This window comes from Pleurodeles waltl, chromosome 7 (assembly GCF_031143425.1).
Source record: "Pleurodeles waltl isolate 20211129_DDA chromosome 7, aPleWal1.hap1.20221129, whole genome shotgun sequence".
NCBI classification, from domain to species: Eukaryota; Metazoa; Chordata; class Amphibia; order Caudata; family Salamandridae; genus Pleurodeles; species Pleurodeles waltl.
Genome location: NC_090446.1, coordinates 416,562,096 through 416,583,886, shown reverse-complemented (window position 1 = coordinate 416,583,886; position 21,791 = coordinate 416,562,096). Strand labels below are relative to the sequence as shown.

General features: G+C 47.1%; 1 protein-coding gene across 10 annotated transcripts in view; it reads right to left on the bottom strand.

Moving 5' to 3' along the window:
* Window positions 1-21,791, bottom strand: part of MTCL2 (microtubule crosslinking factor 2) — a 763,577-nt gene that overhangs the window by 712,308 nt on the left and 29,478 nt on the right. For all 10 annotated transcript variants that reach the window (XM_069243910.1, XM_069243909.1, XM_069243906.1 and 7 more), the window contains exon 4: window positions 3,185-3,244. In XM_069243910.1, the coding sequence (XP_069100011.1) occupies window positions 3,185-3,244 (60 nt within the window). The remainder of the gene's footprint in view (window positions 1-3,184; window positions 3,245-21,791) is intronic.

The window sequence follows — 21,791 nt, the reverse complement described above, 5'->3', positions numbered from 1 at the left end:
GTTGAAATTTGCACTGTCTAGTTTTAAAATAGCTTATTGCCATTGTTGCCAAAACTGTACATGCTATTTTGCGGATTCAAAGTTCCTATGAAACCTAAGTGAAGTACCTTTCATTTGAAGTATTAATTGTAAATCTTGAACCTGTGGTTCTTAAAATAAACTAAGAAAATATATTTTTCTATAGAAAAACCTACTGGCCTGGAATTGTCTTTGAGTGTGTGTTCCTCATTTATTGCCTGTGTGTGTACAACAAATGTTTAACACTACCCTCTGATAAGCCTACTGCTCGACCACACTACCACAAAATAGAGCATTGGAATTATCTCTTTTTGCCACTAACTTACCTCTAAGGAGAACCCTTGGACTCTGTGCATGCTATTTCTTACGTTGAAATAGTACATACAGAGACAACATCCTACAAAAGGGTCTCCACACAAATGGCAATTTAAAATGGCTTTTGGTATGAGGCTGCACCAAGGTATTAATGTGGCATGACAGTGACAAATTCAGGAAATGAAACACTGTACAGTTGAAAAAGACCACTGTGGCTCATAGGTGGTCATGGAAAGGATGACACAATTGCAAGGTGATTCTACACCTATATCACAAAAGTGGAAATGTTAATGTAACAAATATATAGGAGATGACTTAAAAGCATACTATGGGGGCCTGCCAACGCAATGCAAAGGTTCAAAAACTTAGAAGATTCTTTCCAAAAATGCTAATGGGAATGCACCACTTCTCTTTGAATAGCTGAACCTAAGAAACCCTGTTTTTTTAAGTTTCACCTAAACAACGCATGTGCTTCAGAGTTGCTCTCAATTGCTTCTATCCCGTTTGTCATGACAAACGGTTGGTTGTCATGTCCTCTTCGTGTACTTGTTCCTCCCCTGGAGCATGGGCCAACTATTTTTAATCCTTCCACTGCTGCCGCTTTTGGAGTTGCTATTTGTTTTTTTAGTTCAAGCATTCCATTTGAGTGCTTGTGTTTTCTGGCCATCTCTCGCATCAGCTTCTTAAACATCACCGTCCCCCCCCTTAAGCACCGCTCACACTTACAGGCATGCTTTTTTTTTCCATCTCAACTCTTGCACATGAGCTTGGCCCCACCCAGCATCGCTGTAACCTGTGTGCATGTTGGCCTTAAACAGCAATCCTGCTGTCCTCGCTCGCCCGTATACTTCTGTGCCCTCCACTCCACATATTCCTCTTGTCCATCTGTGCTTCTGTTCACCCCATCCCCTGCTCTCTTCCAAGTTGCTTCCGGGAACAGGCAATTAACTGGACCATTTTCCGCCCAGAAGGGGTATCTGCATTCCTAGCCAGCGCAATCAAGTCAGCAGCAGGGACCATGAGCCGCAGCTATGCGTGCTGGAGGCCTGAAGTATACCCTGGAGGTTGCGAGGAAGCTGAGTGGCAACGGTTCACCATTGCATAGATACACTTCTTCCGTGCAGCTCTTGTAGTGCGCGAGGCAGGGGCATAGCTTGGTCAGTAAGACTGGGGCGCTGTGAGCTTCAGATTTTTTCGATAATTACGCTGGCATTTCATGTTAAGAGAAGCAGCTCATGAAGGGGGCTTAAGGGCCAGTGGAAAGGGAAAGTATGGGCGGACTGTGAGAGGGTACTTAAAACACCGTATTTTGTAAAATAAACATGTTTTAAGACCTTCAAACAGAGATGAGTGTATACGGGTGTGTTTTTGTCCTGTGCGATTTAGTAAATAACACATTTATTAGGTAGGTGTATCACCCCAAAACACCTCCTGAAGCTACGCCTCTGGTGTGCAAGCAGAGGCTGGATGCAAGCTCAGCTCAGGAATCCACGGAAGCTAAGCTCCTTTGCAGCCACCCGGCCCAGCTCTTTTTTCTTGTGATGGCATTACTTTCACTGCATTGGTGTACACATAGTTCAGCTTGTTGCACTACAATACGTGCAGCACTTCAATCACACACTATTTGTGTTGTGACTGTACTGTCTAATAAAAAACTGTTTACCTGCCACGAAAAGCAATCCAACTTCCACTTAAAAGCATAGCAACCGTATGACGCAATCTGTCTGCCTGTCAGAGTGTATTTTCTTCAAACGCATAAAATTACAAAGGATGCACTCTCCTTTTTATACTATAATAACTCTGTGCATGGCTGCCCTCTCTCACTAAAGGGATAGCAACCTTGCCTGAAAGTGTGGTTTGATATAATCTGCGTGTGAAACGCGACACTTCTCCATGCTAGCATCAGCAAACTCATCATCTCACCTCCACTGCCGTAACATCACCCACCCCATCCGTCCAATGAGCTAGCGTATGACCATCATCCTTAGCATTCCTGAAATTACTGCTTTTAAAGAAATGTTTTTAACAGATCAGATAGGCAAATTGAAGACTCTCTCACATGCCTGGTCTCTTTGCAATCAGTAAAATGTTGGGAGTTTCTCTAAGCACACTGTTATGTATGCCCTGATCTCACAGACATGTGGACACCCTTGATACGCAACCCTTTTCTTCTCATTTTTCATCAAGCTGCTCTGCAACAGGGCTGAAAGCCATTGGCAGAGCCAATAGCTCTCACATAGACGAAACAACTGGCATTGCCAATGTTTGTTTTAAAAAAATGACGTATGAAATTCTGCAGCATTCGACCCACTTTCATGCATTAACCCTGCATAAAACAAACATGACTTTGGCAATGGCCATCAGATACCTACCCATCACTCTGCATGACCCACTCCTCTTAATTCAACTCAAACTAAAAAAATGAATGTTATTTTTGTCTTCTACACAAATTGTATGCCCTCTGAGATACTTTCTATATGTACGTACGTGAACTGCCCACAACTCTAACCATAGCCCTTTTCTTCTCACAAACATATTAGCCTGCAATCTATTAATAACCTAACCTAGGGCACCCTATCGTTTCCCTCTATGAATGATTTGCAAGAACAATCCCTCCCCTTAATCCTCTTTCCAGCCAGCATATTTAACCCCTCGGATTCAATACAAAAACTAGGGAAAACATGGGACTAGTTTTTCTTGGAGACACAAAAAACCCACTAACCAATAACCAGTAAATTAAGCACTAACTGTGGGTTACAGAGTTTGCACGGTACTTGTGAGAAAGTGCTTCATAACGTCACAAGGCTAATAAGCATTACATAAAACAATTACACTACAACACAATATCTACCTGTAGTGAAGATTTCCTCTCCGCCTTTCCTGATGGGCGTCCTCGCTTCTTTAAGGAGCTCTAAGTAAGAACAATAAGACAGTTCATATTGAATCGATTTAGAAAAATGTGGGCATAATGACATTATGCAGACAGTAAATAATAACAGCATTAACCATACATAAAGGCTGCAATATTGTTTCATTTACTTCAATGCAACCTTCAACAGAGTGGTTAGGAGTCTCAACAGGAAAAAGCTCATAGGGAGTGGTATCAAAGTATAAATGTTTGGCCTGGACTTAATAGTAAATCAAATATAAGTATCAGGGTTAAACCAATCACCAATACAATCTACACAGGGAGCACTTGCACTTCAGCACTGATCAGAAGGGCACAGAGACAATAAATGAGCAGAAACAGAGCCCAGCATTCCATAAAAGCAGGAAGTCTGAAGGCAAAAAGACAGGGGGAAAGACATAAAAGATGCCAGGTTTAACAACCAGTCATTAACTACCACTAATTAGGTCGCCCAATAGTAGAGTTCGGTAGGGATGTTCTACTGTTTAAGGTTTTTCTGGTCAGCACTGCTAGTGCTATTCACGGTGTGCTACTGTTCCACAACAGAGGCCTGGTTACGGCGTCCACCGTTGTGGAAAAACAAAAAAAAATTAAAAAAAATTGTGGATCTTAAAAAGGGAGTTCTGGAGGGTATAAAAGAATATTAATTTGCACAGGGCCTCACGGCCCATAAAGGATAGAGGTAGCCTGCGCTTGTGACCCAATATCCCTTTTGTATTCCTTGAGCAGCCTGATGAGTTTTTTTTAATCAAAGAACGTGTAGCCAGTCTCCAGAGACATAGATTCCCATATATACAAACACCCTCCCTTCGATGGATATTGGGTACTGCTAATCTTCCCTGGTTCTCCACCCCGCATGCAGGTATTAGCTGGATTTGTCCCACTTAATGCAAAGTCCAGAACAGAACCTAAATACATTTTCAGTATTCTGATGGAGTCTTCCATCCTTGCTAGGTATAACAGGACATCATTTACATACAGCGAGACAATTTCCTTCCTGTCCTAGTCCCAGCATAGTTTGCGGACCAGAGCATCACTGTTGGAAGCTGGCCTGGTGTGTGGCGAGCTCCTATGGTGTTACCACCCTATACTAGGTCTAGGTATCCCCTATTAGTGGAGTGTAGGAAGTGTCTAGGAAGCCAGGGCTCTCTCTGTAGGTAGCTGTCAATGAGCAGCCAAGACTTATTTGGGAGACATGTAAAGCTTATGCAATACCACTAATGTCACACAGCAACTTATCACACATGAAAGAACCACACAGTGCTACATAAATAAAGGTACTTTATTATGGTAACACAAATACTGAATACTACTAGGCAGTCCCCCAACTGGAGGTAAGTAAACACACTATTATATACACATTAGCTATCAGTAAAGAGCATAGAAAGCACTAAACATTGGCAAAAGTATAGGTAAACATTGAGGGTCCTATGGGAGGGCCAAACCATATACTTAAAAAGTGGAATGTGAAAGGCAGGTCCCCAACCAATGAAGTGGAATCAGTAGAAGGGAGCTGGAGGAACTAGGAACCCCAAGAGGTTAGTGCCAGAGTGACCCCCCAGCACTAGGAGAACAGAGGCAAGAACCTGGTTTTCCCCAAACCCAACAGGAGGACTTTGGAAAATGATTGTGCAAGACCCAAACAAGACTGGAAGAAACCAAAGGTGATTCTGTCAGAAGAGGACCTGCAAGGGTAGGGCACCAAGTCCAGTTCCACCACCCTTTCTGTGGATGCAGGACCAGGTCGATGAGGGAAGAAGACGACCAGCTGTGCAGCACAGGAGCCAAAGAGGAGTCCCTGAAGTGATGCAGACGGTGTCCCACATCAGCTGTCGGATTGCAGTGGGTCAGTGGTGCAGGAGAACCACCAACAAGCCTTGGGAAATGCAAGAAACAGAGAAGAAGTTCTGCAAGGCTGAAGAGGACCAGCAAGCTCCAAGGGACTCGACCAAAGGAGGACCCTCAGCATTCAGACGAGTCGCCCGCAGAGGAGGCAGTTCTCACAGGCAACCCACTGGCAGCAGGCACAGCAGTCGCAGTGGGAGCCACTCAGCACACCTGAAGAGGAGTCCCAGGTCGCCTGAACATCAGAGAGGAGACCGTGCTTGGCAGGAAGACGTGCTGGGGACCTGAGCTACACAAAGCCCGAAGATCCATTGGAGGAGGACCAAACAAGCCTTGGTAGCTGCAAGAGTCACTGTGCACAGGGGTACTGTCCTGCAAGGAGAGTCAAGGGCTTACCGTCTCCCAAGTTGGACAGCTGGCAGAGAGGACCAAGGGGACCACTCCAGACCACCACCTGTGATGGAGGATCCACACAGTTCCAAATAGAGCAGACCCACGCAGCCGGTCGTTGTTGTAGTTGATGCCTGCAGATGCAGGGAAGTGAATCCTTCACTCTAAGGGCGATTCTGTCTTACTCCTTGGTGCAGGCTAAAGTCTCACCGACCTCAAAGGATGCACAGTCGGGGAAATGTTGCGGTTGCTGGAAGGACCCGGAGAAACAATGTTGCAAAGAGGAATCGTCGCTGGAGTTGCCGATTGTTGGTTCTTGAACAATCCAGGTGCGGTTCCAGTGGCCAGAGGATGAAGTAAACGTTGCAGAGGAGTCCTGTTGGAATCTTGGACATTGAATCTGACGACCCACCCAAGAGGGAGACCCTAAATAGCCTATGAAGTGAGATTGGTCACCTAGCAAGGTGACCGCCTATCAGGACGGGGCTGTGTAGTCATCTACCTGGCCTGGCTGCTCAGATGCTCCCAGGGGCCTCTGCCCATCTCGGATTCAAGATGGCATAATCAAATTGGGGTGGCACGGTGAGCAAAAGAATGGTGGATTGAACCCAGATCTGTGACTGGGGGTGAGTGTTTGCATTGTTCAGTACTCTGTCCATCAACCTTTTGTGTTGCTATAATCAAGTAGAGACCAGAAGGATCTCTGGGAATCACCCCTGGGGTGGTGATCGACAGGTCAGTGGTCTCTCTCCTTTTGTTTGTTCAGTTTCACGCCAGAGCAAGGTTCGAGGGTCCCTGGACAGGTGCAAACCGGTTTATGCAAGGAGGGCACCAAATGTGCCTTTCAAAAGCATAATAGTGGCTTGGAGAGGCTACCCTTCCCGAGCCATGTCACACTTCTTTCCAAGGGGAGAGGGTGTTGCCTCCCTCTCCCACAGGAAATCTTTTGTTCTGCCTTCCCATGCTTGAGCTTGTCAAGCAGCAGGGGGCAGAAACCTGTCTGGAGGCTGGCAGCAGCGCGGGCTGCTTGCAAAACCCTGGGAGACTGGTAGGAGCAATACTGGGGGTCCCCTAAGGAGTCCCCAGAGTGCATGGAATCATATGAACAATACTGGCAACAGTATTGGGGTATGATTCTGACATGTTTGATACCAAACATGCCCAGGTTCGGAGTTACCATTATGTAGCTGGACAGGTAAAATGGCTTTACCGCACTTACAAAGTCCAGTGTAATGGAACTGGAGTTCTCAGGGGCACTTCGGCTCATGCAGGGGTGCCCTCACGCACAGGTACCTGCACCCTGCCCTCTCGGGTGACTTACAGTGACCTGTAGTGAAAGGATGCATGCACCTTTTCACGCAGGCTGCAAGCCAAATTTTGCATGGGCTCCCATGGATGGCATAATATATGCTGTAGCCCATAGGCAACCCCTGGTGCCCCAATGCCCTGGGTACCTAAGTACCATACACTAGTGAGTTTTATGGGGGCACTGGTATGCCAATTGTGGGGTGTGCAAAGTACTAAGCAACCAACTTTAGAGGGAGAGAGCACAATCACAGTGGTCCTGGTTAGCAGGATCCCAGTGAAAACAGTCATAGCATACTGATGGCAGGCAAAAAAAGGGAGGTAACCATGCCAAAAAGAGGGTAGTTTCCTACAATCATGAAGAGGAGAGGGACAGGGAAAACCTGGTTTCACCCTCCTCCCCAGTTCAAACTCCTCCGACAGCGTGTGGTTCACCCAGAACCAGGCCGTAAGATGAGTGTACATGAACCGGAGACATGCTCAGTAGAAGAGGCTAAAGCCCGCCTGCTCCAAAGTTTCAACACTGTAGGGCCATTCCAGAGAATCAAAAGCCTTTGCAGCACCTAGCACTGCTGATTCCTCCTTTAATGCACCAGCCAAACAAACAAACACCTGAGATTATGCCCGTTTAATTTACAGGGCATGAATCCAGATTGGTCTGTTGCTATGATGATATGGATCACTTGCATTCGTTGGTCTGCCAGTACCTTTCCAAGTATTTTTGTTTAAATGTTCAGGAGAGATATTGGTCTATATGAGGAACAGTGTTGGGGGCTTCCCTTGTATGTGAACTAGAATTATGATGTCTATCGAAGGCCCCTAGGCAGTTTGCCCTGGATTTAGAGTAGTTGAACACTGCTCAGATTGGCTTCACCACCTGGCATCTTAACCATTTATTACATTTAAAAAGTAATCCATTAGGGACTGGTGCTTTTTCCACACTTTAAGTGCATCAGGGCTTCCGATATCTCGCTCACCCGTATCTCACCATCTAGGGACTTTGAAGACTTCCTCCCCAGTTTTAATACTGGAATGCCATTAAAGAAACTTTCAAAATCATGTCCCAGTCTGCTGTCCCTGCACAGGGTATAGAAGATTTATCAGGAAGTCTACAAACACCTGTGATGTCTCTGTTGCCGTCTGCGCCCTGTGCCCCTCCCCTCTACTAGTGTGCACACTGTGAGCCAATCTGCGACTCCCCCCCATGCTCTAACCAGGCTAGCAGCTTCCCCTCTTTGTTACCCACTCTGCATAATTTATATTGCTTGGATTTGTAAATTGCTCTACCTTCTTGGTGCATCAGAGTTGATAGTTTTCTCTGTCAAGGTGGATAGAGCTGCATTCGGGTGCACTGCATAGAGTGCTTCCCAGGCGGATAGCTTCTCTTCCAGCTTTCTGCCCTCTGTCTCTTTCCTTTTTTCCTTATTGTGTGTACAATCAGCTGGCCTCTCATCACTATTTTGTGAGCCTCCCACATGCTGACCCATCTCCCCATGCCACAGAGCCCTCGTTCTCCTCAAAATAAGTTGTTGTGATCTCTTGAGTGAATCGTTTGGTTGCCCAATAGGTCAGTACCCATGGGTCCTGCCTTCATCCCACAGTGGTGAGAGGTGGGGGCTGTGTAAGCCACATGCTCAGTGACGAGTGATCAGAGATCCTCAACAGCAGGTACCGCATGTCTTGGCACCTCCCTAAGTGTCGTGCCGGGATCAAGTAGTCTAACCACGACAGACAACAGAGCTGGCCATGTCGGAGTACTGTCTCACATCCAGGTGGGCAGCCTGACATCAGTCTCCTAACCCTAATGCTGTCAGACACGTACGGAACCTAGTATCAGCTCTAGGTGGTCCTCTTCCCCTACTCACTCTGTGGAGGTCACCGTGCAGGGTCGGGTTGAAGTCTCCTCCCCCACTACCAAGAGTGCCTCAGGAGCCTTCATAAGCCCAGAGGGAAGTAATATGACACCACATACAGTTCTTCCCCTTGCAATATACCTGCTACCACTGCCCAGGAACCCTGGGGATCCACGCGATTCTTTGATATTAGAAATGGCTAGGATTTGCAGGCCAGTATACATGCACTAAGGGAGCCTGCAGAAAAACCTGAATGTTCTAGCATTGTGCTTTTGTCTCTGCATAGAATTTTGCAGCTCCTACCCAGCAAGTGGGTGTCTTGTAGTAGGATACGTTCAGGAGCATGCTTGGTGAAGTATTTTGATACCATTCCTCTCTTTAGTTTGTTGCCCATCCCACTGACATTCCAAGATAAAATCGTGAGAGATGTTTCTGTCTCATTATGAAATTGACATGAAGATGGCATGCAGGGATATATTAAGGTTTATTCCGGGAGGCTCCTCTCAGGACTTCCATTGATTGCCATTTTGTGGTACCCCCATCCAGCTCCCACACTCGACTCCTCATTACCTCGCCTAGGAAGTTTCCAACTTACTAAAGGCCAACCATCTATTACCGATCATCTGCGAGTGACCATTCTGAACCTCCTGCACCACTCTTGTTCTTTTCAGTTTTGCTTGTTCTTTTGTAGGGGCTGCCAGCACTCTGCGTAGTGCGTTGTGTTTTGATAATTTTTTTCCAGCCATTCCCATAACTCAGCCGCAGAGGTAAAAAAAAAGTGTGACTCTACAGGCGTGGACACACTCAGCTTTGCTGGAAAAAGCAAGATGTACTTCAGATTCGGACGGTGAATGTGTCTTAACTGACAGAAAAGCCTCCTTCTGCCACTGGACCGTGTTATTGTAGTTTGGGTAGATATTAACATGGCTTTCCTCAATTGCACACCATCTGCAGAATACGTCTCAGTCTCTGAAGTGGAGCAGTCTTGGCTATTATTGATCTTAACGCACCCCCCAATAGCAGCGGTCTTCCTAGGAACCTGTGGGCACGTTTCACCATGCACAGGTTTGACGCCAGTCCTCAGATTACGGTATCCAGCAGCCACAGTTTCACCAACAACTCTGCGCTCTGTCCTTCTGTTCTATCAGGGACTCGGATCATGGGAACACTGTTGTGCCTGAAGCAGCCTTCTGTGTCATCCCACCTGTTCGTCAGGGTCTTTATTGCCGTTTGCAGTAGCCGAAGCTTGGTGGCTCCCTTCATGGCTACTTGAATATCTCAGTCATGGATTTTTCAGCCTCTGCCACCCTTTTCACCAACATTTTGTAATCCGAGCTCAGTAGGCCGACATCTAGTGCCACTGTCTCAATCTTATCCACTTTCTTGTCCCGGATCACTGCCAAGATCCTTTCTGTTTGAGCTTCCAAGTTTGCATCTCCGTCTAGTTTTACCACAGCTGCCACTGTTGGACCTTTGCGCCTGACGTTCTGCGCAATCTTGAGTTTTTTGTCTTACACTATCACCCCAGGGGTGCTCCGAACCACAGTATTGGACACCTCTGCAGCAAAAAGTCCTGGCCAACTCTGCCCCACGCCACCAGCAGACTCAGTTTCTCAGCCCAATTGTGGTGGCAGACCGTGGTGAGTCGTTCATTTAGTTCCCCCTTCATGTTGCCCAGTCACAGGGTCTCAATGGTTCTCCAGCCCTCTGCACCTTTCTCATTGAGTGTAGACACAAACCCTGGTGCCACCTATTTTGAACATAGTGGCACAGGTTTTTGAGCTTGTGCAAAAGTCTACACCTTGTGGGCCTGTATAGTGACCATGAGTTTTCAAGTCTCACTTTAGGCTAGGGGTCTCAAATCTTTTATGTAGAGAGAGCTACTTCTGATCAGTGAAAATCATTGTGAGCGACTGAAGGCTAAGCATCTTGTGCATTGTTACCACACACCCCCACGCCCAGCTTCACTGACTTTAAGCTTAATGTCCAAAGAGCCAGATACTATGGTATGAACAAAATACTTAGACTAAGAGCACTATGACAGGGCTGCTATGTGTCAGTGAGAGCGTGATCTTTGCAAGAGTATGAACATGTGCGTAAGAATGGCAGGTGTGTGTATGAGTTACCAAGAACCTGTTTCATATGTACTGAGGCACAGGACATACCTTACACCATATGTCCACTGTGACATGAATATCAATAAACATACAACAATTGTTTTGTGGGGAGAAATTTAAAGTGTAGAAAAACATTCCGCAAATATATTCATAATATGGAAAAAAATTCTGTACTTTAAATTACTCCCAGTAAAAATAATTGCTGGATTTATTAGTTCTAAATATTGCACCGTGTCTACTATCAGCCTCTGTGAGCAAGATGCCTACCATCTGTGGTGGTAACACTTTGAAGTGAACTGGACAGGTGGAGTTGTTTCGGCAAGCTAGCCGTTTATTTTTAAATTTTAAGAAGGTGAAATGAGGGTCGGATAGTAGGCAAACTAACTGAGCGTCACCAGACAGATGTTAACTATCCCCTGTTAATCCCATTAGCAAGGCGGCCTTGGAGACTAATTTGCTTTCCCACATCATGAAAGCCAGAACGAAGGGGGGAAGGAGGAGACGTTGGCAAGGAGGAGAAGTTTACGTGAGGTGCAGTACTCCCTACCCTCTAAGGCCCTGCAGTGCAGTGCATCAGAGCCGGAGAGGAGCAGGAGCAGTGGCCAGTCGGGCCAGTCAGACTCACCACTCGTTGCTGTGATTCCCTGCTGCTGGTGAAGGGGTCAGAGGAGGCGAGTCGGCAGTCAGCCATGGTCTGCTATCCGCTCGCTGACAAGCTCTGCTCTGTACCTTTGTTCACCTGCTCTCACTGTGTACAGTCTGCAGCCGTCACATAAGTGACAGGCTTAAGAGGGTAGAGGGCAGGGTGGGTGCTCTGCCTCCCCCCCAACCTTTCTTTCTCCGCTCTGCCTGTAGCCTGCACCTATCATCTACACGTGCCTACCCATGGTTGTGGCCAGTCACCAGAGGAGCCAGCCCGCGGGGAAAAAGAAGTTTACACAAAGGCCATTTCCTCTGAGCCCTTTTCTTCCGCTATTCAAGGCTATGGACTGCTTGCTTCTGCTCCTGCTTCACTCCTGTTTTACAACTGCTTTATAACTGCCTTATAATTGCCACTAAATCTGCCACTAAAACAAACTAAAAACTGCCACTAAAATGCCACTAAAACTGTTGTCTTTTTGAGTTCCTGGGAATTTACGTGATATGGCATTTGGCATCCTGTGGAACTGCCAGTTTGTGGAACCAGACAGAAATAGTCAGTAGAGTCAGGGCAGGGGTGGATACAGACAGGCAGCAAAAAGGACAGCAAATGTCCTGTACGGAGTGGAAGGCTTCTGGTGGCAGAGGGCACAAGTGAAGTTGGGATCAAGTAAATTTGGTGGCGGTCATCACCAGTGGGAGAGGAGGCGGAAGAAGCAGCCGAGCTAGGTCTTGGTGCAGTTTGCAGTCCTCCTAGTCCCCACTTGTCCGACACTGTTCAGCAAACTACATTATCCCTTTGTGAGGAAGTAGCCTCTTTCTGGCCTTGTTCCCCCACTTTTGGCCTGTTTGCGAGTATATTTCAGGGTGTTTTCACTGTCTCACTGGGATCCTGCTAGCCAGGGCCCAGTGCTCAAAGTGAAAACCCTATGTTGTCAGTATGTTTGTTATGTGTCACTGGGACCCTGCTAGCCAGGACCCCAGTGCTCATAAGTTTGTGGCCTATATGTGTTCCCTGTGTGATGCCTAACTGTCTCACTGAGGCTCTGCTAATCAGAACCTCAGTGGTTATGCTCTCTCTTTACTTTAAAATTTGTCACTAACAGGCTAGTGACTAAATTTACCAATTCACAATGGCATACTGGTCCACCCATATAATTCCCTAGTATATGGTACTGAGGTACCCAGGGGGTATTGGGGTTTCAGGAGATCCCTATGGGCTGCAGCATTTCTTTTGCCACCCATAGGGAGCTCTGACAATTCTTACACAGGCCTGCCACTGCAGCCTGCGTCAAATAACATCCACGTTATTTCACAGCCATTTACCACTGCACTTAAGTAACTTATAAGACACCTATATGTCTAACCTTCACCTGGTGAAGGTTGGGTGCAAAGTTACTTAGTGTGTGGGCACCCTGGCACTAGCCAAGGTGCCCCCACATCGTTCAGGGCAAATTCCCTGGACTTTGTGAGTGCGGGGACACCATTACACGCTGCACTATACATAGGTCACTACCTATGTATAGCGTCACAATGGTAACTCCGAACATGGCCATGTAACATGTCTAAGATCATGGAATTGTCACCCCAATGCCATTCTGGCATTGGGGGGACAATTCCATGATCCCGCGGGTCTCTAGCATAGTACCCGGGTACTGCCAAACTGCCTTTCCGGGGTCTCCACTGCAGCTAATGCCAACCCCTCAGACAGGTTTCTGCCCTCCTGGGGTCCAGGCAGCCCTGGCCCAGGAAGGCAGAACAAAGGACTTCCTCTGAGAGAGGGTGTTACACCCTCTCCCTTTGGAAATAGGTGTGAGGGCTGGGGAGGAGTAGCCTCCCCCAGCCTCTGGAAATGCTTTGATGGGCACAGATGGTGCCCATCTCTGCATAAGCCAGTCTACACCGGTTCAGGGATCCCCCAGCCCTGCTCTGGCGCGAAACTGGACAAAGGAAAGGGGAGTGACCACCCCCCGACCTGCACCTCCCAGGGGAGGTGCCCAGAGCTCCTCCAGTGTGTCCCAGACTTCTGCCATCTTGGATTTAGAGGTGCTGGGGACACACTGGTCTGCTCTGAGTGGCCAGTGCCAGCAGGTGATGTCAGAGACTCCTTCTGATAGGCTCTTACCTCTCTTGGTAGCCAATCCTCCTTCATTGGTAGCCAAACCTCCTTTTCTGGCTATTTAGGGTCTCTGCTTTGGGGAATTCTTCAGATAACGAATGCAAGAGCTCACCAGAGTTCCTCTGCATCTCCCTCTTCACCTTCTGCCAAAGTATCGACTGCTGACTGCTCAGTATGCCTGCAACCTTGTATCGCCTCATCCTGCCGGCTTTCTCGACTGTTTCCAGGTGGTTCATGCTCTGGGGGTAGCCTGCCTCCTCCCTGCACCAGGAGCTCTGAAGAAATCTCCCGTGGGTCGACGGAATCTTCCCCCTGCTAACGCAGGCACCAAAAGACTGCATTACTGGTCCTCTGGGTCCCCTCTCAGCCTGACGAGCGTGGTCCCTGGAACTCAGCAACTCTGTCCAAGTGACTCCCACAGTCCAGTGACTCTTCAGTCCAAGTTTGGTGGAGTTAAGTCCTCGCCTCCCCACGCTAGACTGCATTGCTGGGTACTGCGTGATTTGCAGCTGCTCCGGCTCCAGTGCACTCTTCCAGGATTTCCTTAGTGTACAGCCAAGCCTGGGTCCCCGACACTCTATCCTGCAGTGCACAACCTTCAGAGTTGCGCTGCGGCGTCGTGGGACTCCCTTTTGTGACTTTGCGTGGACTCCGGTTCACTTTACTTCTAAGTGCCTGTTAGGGTATTTTTGCGGGTGCTGCCTGCTTCTGTGAGGGCTCCCTGAGTTGCTTGGCGCCCCCTCTGTCTCCTCCTCCAAGTGGCGACATCCTGGTCCCTACTGGGCCACAGCAGCACCCAAAAACCTCTACCGCCACCCTTGCAGCTAGCAAGGCTTGTGTGCGGTCTTTCTGCATGGGAACACCTCTGCAAGCTTCATCGCAACATGGGACATCCGTCTTCCAAAGGAGAAGTCCCTAGCTCTCTTCTTTCTTGCAGAACTCCAAGCTTCTTCCAACTGGTGGCAGCTTCCTTGCACCCTCAACTGGCATTTCCTGGGCTCCTGTCCACTTTCGACACTGTCGCGACTATTGGACTTGGTCCCCTTGTCTTACAGGTACTCAGGTCCGGAAATCCACTGTTGTTGCATTGCTGGTGTTTGTTCTTCCTGCAGAATCCCCCTATCACGACTTCTGTGCTCTCTGGGGGTAGTAGGTGCACTTTACACCTACCTTTCAGGGTCTTGGGTTGGGCTATTTTTCTAACCCTCACTGTTGTCTTACAGTCCCAGCGACCCTCTACAAGCTCACATAGGTTTGGGGTCCATTCGTGGTGCGCATTCCACTTTCGGATTATATGGTTTGTGTTGCCCCTATACCTATGTGCTCCTATTGCAATCTAGTGTAATTCTACACTGTTTGCATTACTTACCTAAGTATGGTTTGTGTACATATATCTTGTGTATATAGCTTATCCTCATACTGAGGGTACTCACAGATACTTTTGGCATATTGTCATAAAAATAAAGTACCATTATTTTTAGTATATCTGTGTATTGTGTTTTCTTATGATATTGTGCATATGACACCAGTGGTATAGTGGGAGCTTTGCATGTCTCCTAGTTCAGCCTAAGCTGCTTTGCCATAGCTATCTTCTATCAGCCTAAGCTGCTAGAAACACCTCTTCTACACTAATAAGGGATAACTGGACCTGGCACAAGGTGTAAGTACCTCTGGTACCCACTAAAAGCCAGGCCAGCCTCCTGCACCCTTGCTCCTACTACTTTTGCAGCCTTCGGGAGGCCTACCATCGACTGCCTGCCGACACCCTCTACCTTTGGCTCCCCTTCTCTAAGACGTGTGCGCTTGCTCCCCCTCTCTATAACTATCTACTGGGGTAGGGTGTGGCGGCGCCATCCAACTGATGCCAACCACACACTATTTAGAAGCCAACTCGACCGAGCATTGTCCACGACACGCATGCTTGTGCCCCCACCCCACTTTAAGGAAGGGTGGGGCTGCGCCATTCAACCACGTTCAACTACAACCAATCATGCCCAGCCAGGTCCCACCAAGTCAAATCAAGGCCGACTAAGATAAACTAGGCCAACCAGGTCAACAACTAGATCATCAAGTTAAAAAAAAAAATGGAGCACTGCAAGCCTCCCTTCGGCAACATTTTAGCACAGCAACCACCAAAACCATATCTATCGATGAGGTCTATGTGAACAAGGGGGCTATCCCCAGCTAAACAAGAAGGAAGGAAACTCAAGAGGAAGTCACAAACATCTCAGACTCATGTACCAATGTAATCAGGACTTCCCCTTCAGTGAAATTAAATCTGGCAAGGAGGAGGAGGAAAAGGAGGACACAATAACTAGCAGCTCTGGAGAGGTCGAAGCAAACATCAAGGAGTGCCGAACAAGCTTATCCCAACCAAAAATGTACACAAAGTTCTGTTTTTTAAAAGGTGCGGGGGTCAGTCCTTTATTCAAGCAACAGTAGGATCCGTGGACTTCAGTCTCCTCTCCAACCACTAGACGCAGGCAGCCTAGCAAAGGAAGGCACCTCTCTGCCTCGGATTAATAATGGGGACGGTTGGACTGGATAATCAATTGGGTGCTGCCCCCAGTCAGGCACAGGCAGTGCCAAAGCAGGCCAGACTCTTTATAAGTGCAGACTTTATTGCAACTTATGAGCAGGACTGGGGAGTGGATCTGCCTAGTGGTCGTGGTTTTCACCCCAATTAATCAACAAGGAGTCCTGCCACTCTCACACCCAGCCCTGTGGAAGTAGATGAAGCATGAAAGAGTCATGATGATAACAGCTATAGAAACAGGTTATTGAACTGCCAAACAAACAAGTCTCTAATAACCCAGGAGACAGTTAGATCTATCTGAGCCTCAGGCCTATTCTTCCCTCGGACCTCAAGGCTCAAGCCTCTTATGCTTCCCAATCCCAGCCTTCTTTTGCTTCTCCTCCACTGCTAAACTGCGATAGGCTGTTGTTAGTCCATCATGACGCCCAAGAGAGTATTCAGGAGCCGCTGACGGAAGAGCATGGCCTACTCTCCATTTTGGGTACCCAAGAAAGGGAGGACATGCTAGCATCACACATCAAGATGCACCCCTGCATGCCAACACTCTAACACAGGACTCGAAGCTGTCCTCAGTGCAATTGGTGAAACAGAAGACAATCAAGGTAATGCTGACCGGTTTAATACTGACAGCGCCTAGGCATCACTGCTTAACACTATGCAACTCCTGGTGACAGGACTTAAATATCAATTGGACAAGATACTTGTTCAGCTAAATGTACTTAACACCCTGGCTGGCGGGCAAGAAGCTAGGAAACCTGAACTCGCTAATTAAGCTGGTTCAGTCTGAGCCTGTTGATGAGCACCCTAGTTGTGGGTGCGGCCAAATTGTGGATAAGTTATCTTTACTGCCTGATAAGTTAAGTACTCTCTGTAGGGACCTTAAAAAGGAGGCCACAGCCATCCTGACCTCACTGCCAAAGCAACAGCCCCCTACTCATCCAGGGGCCGGCAACAGCTGCATTAATCAGCTGTCTGAGGCAATCCCTCAATAATCAGCTGGTGGACACAGGGCATTGTCCAGAAGTGGGATGCCTTACATCCATAGTCTATCCACAACCTGCAACTCCCTCTCTGACCCCTGCTGTGCAGCAGATCACACCCCGGAGAGCATAGAAAAAACAGAAATAGAAACAAAAATAAATGCAAAGCAATGAAGGCTCCATAGGAGAAAAGCCCAAAATAAAAAAAAACTGTTTTAAACTATGCTGACGTTTACCCTCTCTTCAAGCCATCGGCAGGTTTAAAACAGGGAACAACTGTAACTCAGGCCACTCAGCCAATGGAACTGTCAACAGAACCCTTAAAGGCTTGCAGTGTAAACTAACTGTTGGCACCTTTCAGCAGCAAGGCCTGAGAAGAACCATCGAGTCCCCAAACTAACAGCAGGGCCTGAAATTGGAGCCAGTACGTCCCTTGCCCCATGGGTAACAGAATGTGAAGTGGCTGATTCCTCCAACGTGAACAGGTGCATGAAAAGTCAGCCATATTCTCTACCATGTGGCATATCAATCTTGGGCACAACACAGTTGTTAACCTGCTCTGAGCCACCGGGCCTGCCAGCAGGGGACAAGATCTTGGAAGCTGCACATCCTCTTTAAGAGACTGCTGCCCGCCCATCAAACAACAACCATATAACAGGCACAACAACGCACTGGCCGAGGCACCAAATGCTATCTCCTGTACAAGGCGGTACATCCTTCAACTCATCTGATGCAGACCCTTTCCACTCTAATATATCAACCACATACCGGACAGTGGGCAGAGAAGACAAGATTGTGACCAATCACTGTCCGCGGGCTATAGATGTGATGACAATCATTCAGGTATTATGCCCCATCAATCTCAGGAGAACACTTGTTTGCAGTCCAACATAAAAATTCTGGCCTGAATACAAATCTAGGGGAAACTAGGATGTATTTAATAGCGGCAACATTCTACTGTTGCTATCGTACATTTTGTCTTTAGTCAATCTGCTCTCAACAGATCTCGAGTCCATATAGTTTATGCGGGCTGAGTCACCATCAGTGGGTGAAGGGACCAAAACAACCTGGGGTGCGACAATTACCAATTTTAGCTGAATGCTCCATATTTAGGAGTTAAGGTTAAGTATTACCCCCTTCTGCGAGCTAGGCTATCCAGTACCTTTGCTACTGTCACATCAGAGTACAGGGTGGAGAGCCCCAAACAATATGAACACCACCTCTGTCGAGAAGAGCCATAGGGCACTCACCAAAGTGAAAAAGGCCAACTGTGAATGCACAGAGGGGTTGCTGTCCTGTAACTACAACACACACCCCTAATTACAATCCTAGGCAGCTCGTAAGAACTATTAATAACCCACCTAGTAGCCAATGATGAGACAAAGAAAACAAGGTTGATACAAAACCTTACAATGAGCATCTTCGCTTGAGTTCTTGAAATGTCAACAGCCTCCTCAACAAAGTCACATACTGTGACTTCCTCAGTTCTATCAAGACCCTCAGCATTATTTCAATGCAGGAAACCTTGTTTGCAGAACCCCACCATTTGCAGGAATATCTATGCTTTTTTACACCCACAGTTAAGATGGGAAAATATGGCCACCTACAGGGTGATCTGGCTATGTGTCAACCTGTAAGGCTTCAGCGTGCTCTTTACCTTCTGAATCCCCCGCAATTAACGCAGACAGAATTACTATCTCGCCCCAAAACAGTATGACAGAGATAACAATCATTAAAGCCTATATCCATCCGAAATGCAAAGCCAACACTGCCAGACAGCTGGTAGATCAGCTTACAGAATACTTATGTGATGGAGAATCCTCAAACAGCGTCCTCACAGGGGTCTTCAACTTACATCTTCTCTTCAGATGATGCAGTGATTGCCCAAACCTCGATCTGGGACATACCCCCACAAGGACAAAGCACACAGGCTGTCTGTCTAAAACTGGGATAGGTCTCATGAATGACCTAGAGCATTTCAACCTTAGGGATCTCAAAGGCAGGTTTGTAGACAATTATCCATTAGCAGCATCCTGTTACTACTCCATTGCCCACACAACTATAGACTATAACTTTGTCTCCCTTCCTCTGTTCCACCGAGTGGCTACGTTTCAACTGGGTGTCAAAGGAGACAGCGACTACCAGCCTCAAGAAGTACCATTACTAACAAATATGCACACATTCCTCCAGATGCCCTTGGCCCCTGACACCACATATATAGTAAATTATAAAAGGTTCAAGTTTGCCCAGGCAAAAATAGAACAACCGTCTCAGTCTACAGTGGAGCTCCTGCAAGCCTAAGGAAAATCGACAGAAAGCAAACTAAGAAGGTGGGTGTCCTTCAACAATAGTTTAACAGAGACGTTTGCTGTATCCCCTAAAACCATGTCATGCCATTCATCTGTTCAATTAGGGTGCACTACCAAGGTACATTGGAACAAGCTGTCATTTAAAAGAACCATAAACCGCACCCTAAGATCCTTACGATTAAATTCTGAGGATACTCCTCTACAGACCACTGTACACCAGCACAAAACGGCACTGAAGAAGCTCAAGTGGCCGGCCAACAGAGCACGAGAGGAAGAGATTTGGGTAAAACTGTTTGCCGACATCAAACACAACACCAGGGCTCATTTCTGGAGAATAATAAACAATCTGACACAATCATCACACGGGGCATAACCTCGCATATAGCAGAAGAGAACTGGGAGACATTCTTTGGGGACCACTTCAATCATTGTGGTACTGTGCCCTCTACAGACTGGGAAACTGGCACGACATCCACAAATACCTTCGGTTTATAACACACATATCTTGGTCAACAAACGGGTCAGGGCTCTCCTCCAGGTCTGCACACATAGATCTAATCAGGCGGCAAATAGGCAAAGGCAGGAAAGAAGGGGCACCTGGTCCAAAAGGCATCCCTCTGGTGATTTTTAAACAGAATGCAGAGTACTAGGCAGAGGTACTAGAGCCACTCTATGAAATCAGACTCACCAGGACAATCCCACATTCCTGGTGAGGATCGCTAATATCCCAATATACAAAAGTGGCGATAAGTCCCTGCCAAAAAACTATCGTATAATTGCCCTAATTAATAATGGCGCAAAATACTTTGCAAGGACCCTACTTGAAGAACTCCTGGTCTGGGCATCAGAAAATGCAATACTCCCACTCAACCAAACTGGTTTCTCAAAACCCTCTGGGAGGACTACCAACATCACGGCCATCGCACTACTTGTTGACAAGTCAAAAGTTTTAAAGCAATCACTCCACCTTTGCTTCATTTATTTTAGGGCAGCTTTTGACTATGTGGACCAGTCCAAGCTCTGGAGCAAGTTGGGGTATCATACTAACTTTCCTATATATGCTAATTGCTCTTCATACAGATACAAGGGTGCAAGTGAGGCTGGTTAAAGGGACACATCTCTCAAGGCGAATACTAACAACTAAAAGGTTAAAGCAGGGATGTGTCCTGGCTCCTACACTCTTTAACCTATTACTGGCTGATCTGTCTTTGGCATTTGACAACTGTAATTCTAATGTCACGAGGTTGGGGGTGGGGGGTTTATTGTCATCAATCTTCCTATATGTTGACGATATAGTTCTAGTCTGGCACACACCAGTGGGCCTGCAACACCTCCTCCACACAGTTCAGAAATACTCTGACAAAAATGGACTAAGTGTCAATTCGACAAGACATGCACCATGTCTTTTAACTACAACCAGAAAAAGCTAATGGCCTGGTACTGGGGCAATCCCGCTATAATTTCAACAACAATATAAATATCTAGGCATAATAGTGAATAAGGACGGCAACTTTAAAGGCCAAAGGGAAGCAATAAAATGTAAAGGGCTATCACTGGCAATATCATTAAAGAATCAGCGAAGCTGAAAGGGCCAATGCTGTCCCCTCTCCTTCAGGTACTGCAAGCTAAACTGCTACAGACAACTAACATATGGCAGCGGACTCCAGAGGGACAGGGACACAAAAATCCTTAACAGCACCCTAGTTAAAGAATACAGAATAATCTTTAGCCTGCCCAAGTATACCTTGCCGGTACAGATCAGGCTCGAGTTCGGCCTGTCAGAACAGTCAATGGCACTGCAAAGAGTTTTCATCATCTTATGGGATAAAATCAGGAAGGCGCCGCCTGGCACACTCAATCACTAATTATGACGGGAGCTACAACAGAGAGAAACATCCCGCCCGGAACCTACCTTAGAGACTCTCTGGTTAAGACCGGGTTAGCTGAGCTGTGGGAAGCCCTGACCAGTCACACTATGCTTTAAAAAAACAGTCTGGAAATCTATCAAGCTTCAACCATTAGTGGAAGACAAGGCGACGTTCTCTAGCAGAGCTATTTATGCCTGGTTGGTCCTGAACACCTATACAATATTAGCACCCCAGAAGTACCTACGACTAGGTTTTTCCAGATTTTGTAAATAGCAATTTCTGAAATAGCTTCTGGGGATGATGCCCTGCTCCCAGCCTCTCCCGTACAGGCAGAGAGTTGATACAACGAAAGTCTGCAGACTGTTTGGCTTGACTTGGAAGATATGCCACTCTTGTGTATCTGCAAGGGACTGTTGGAGAAAAGAAGACAGCTGTTAAAAACTCCCTTTAACCAAAGGGGGATCCATTCTTGGAGACAGGCAGTGATAGCCTGCTTCGCCCCTTGAGACTCTCAACTGATGTTTTGATTTGTAAAATTTCTTGCACTGGTGTGTAAGAAAATGCCCTATGAGGACAACGAGGTGCCTTG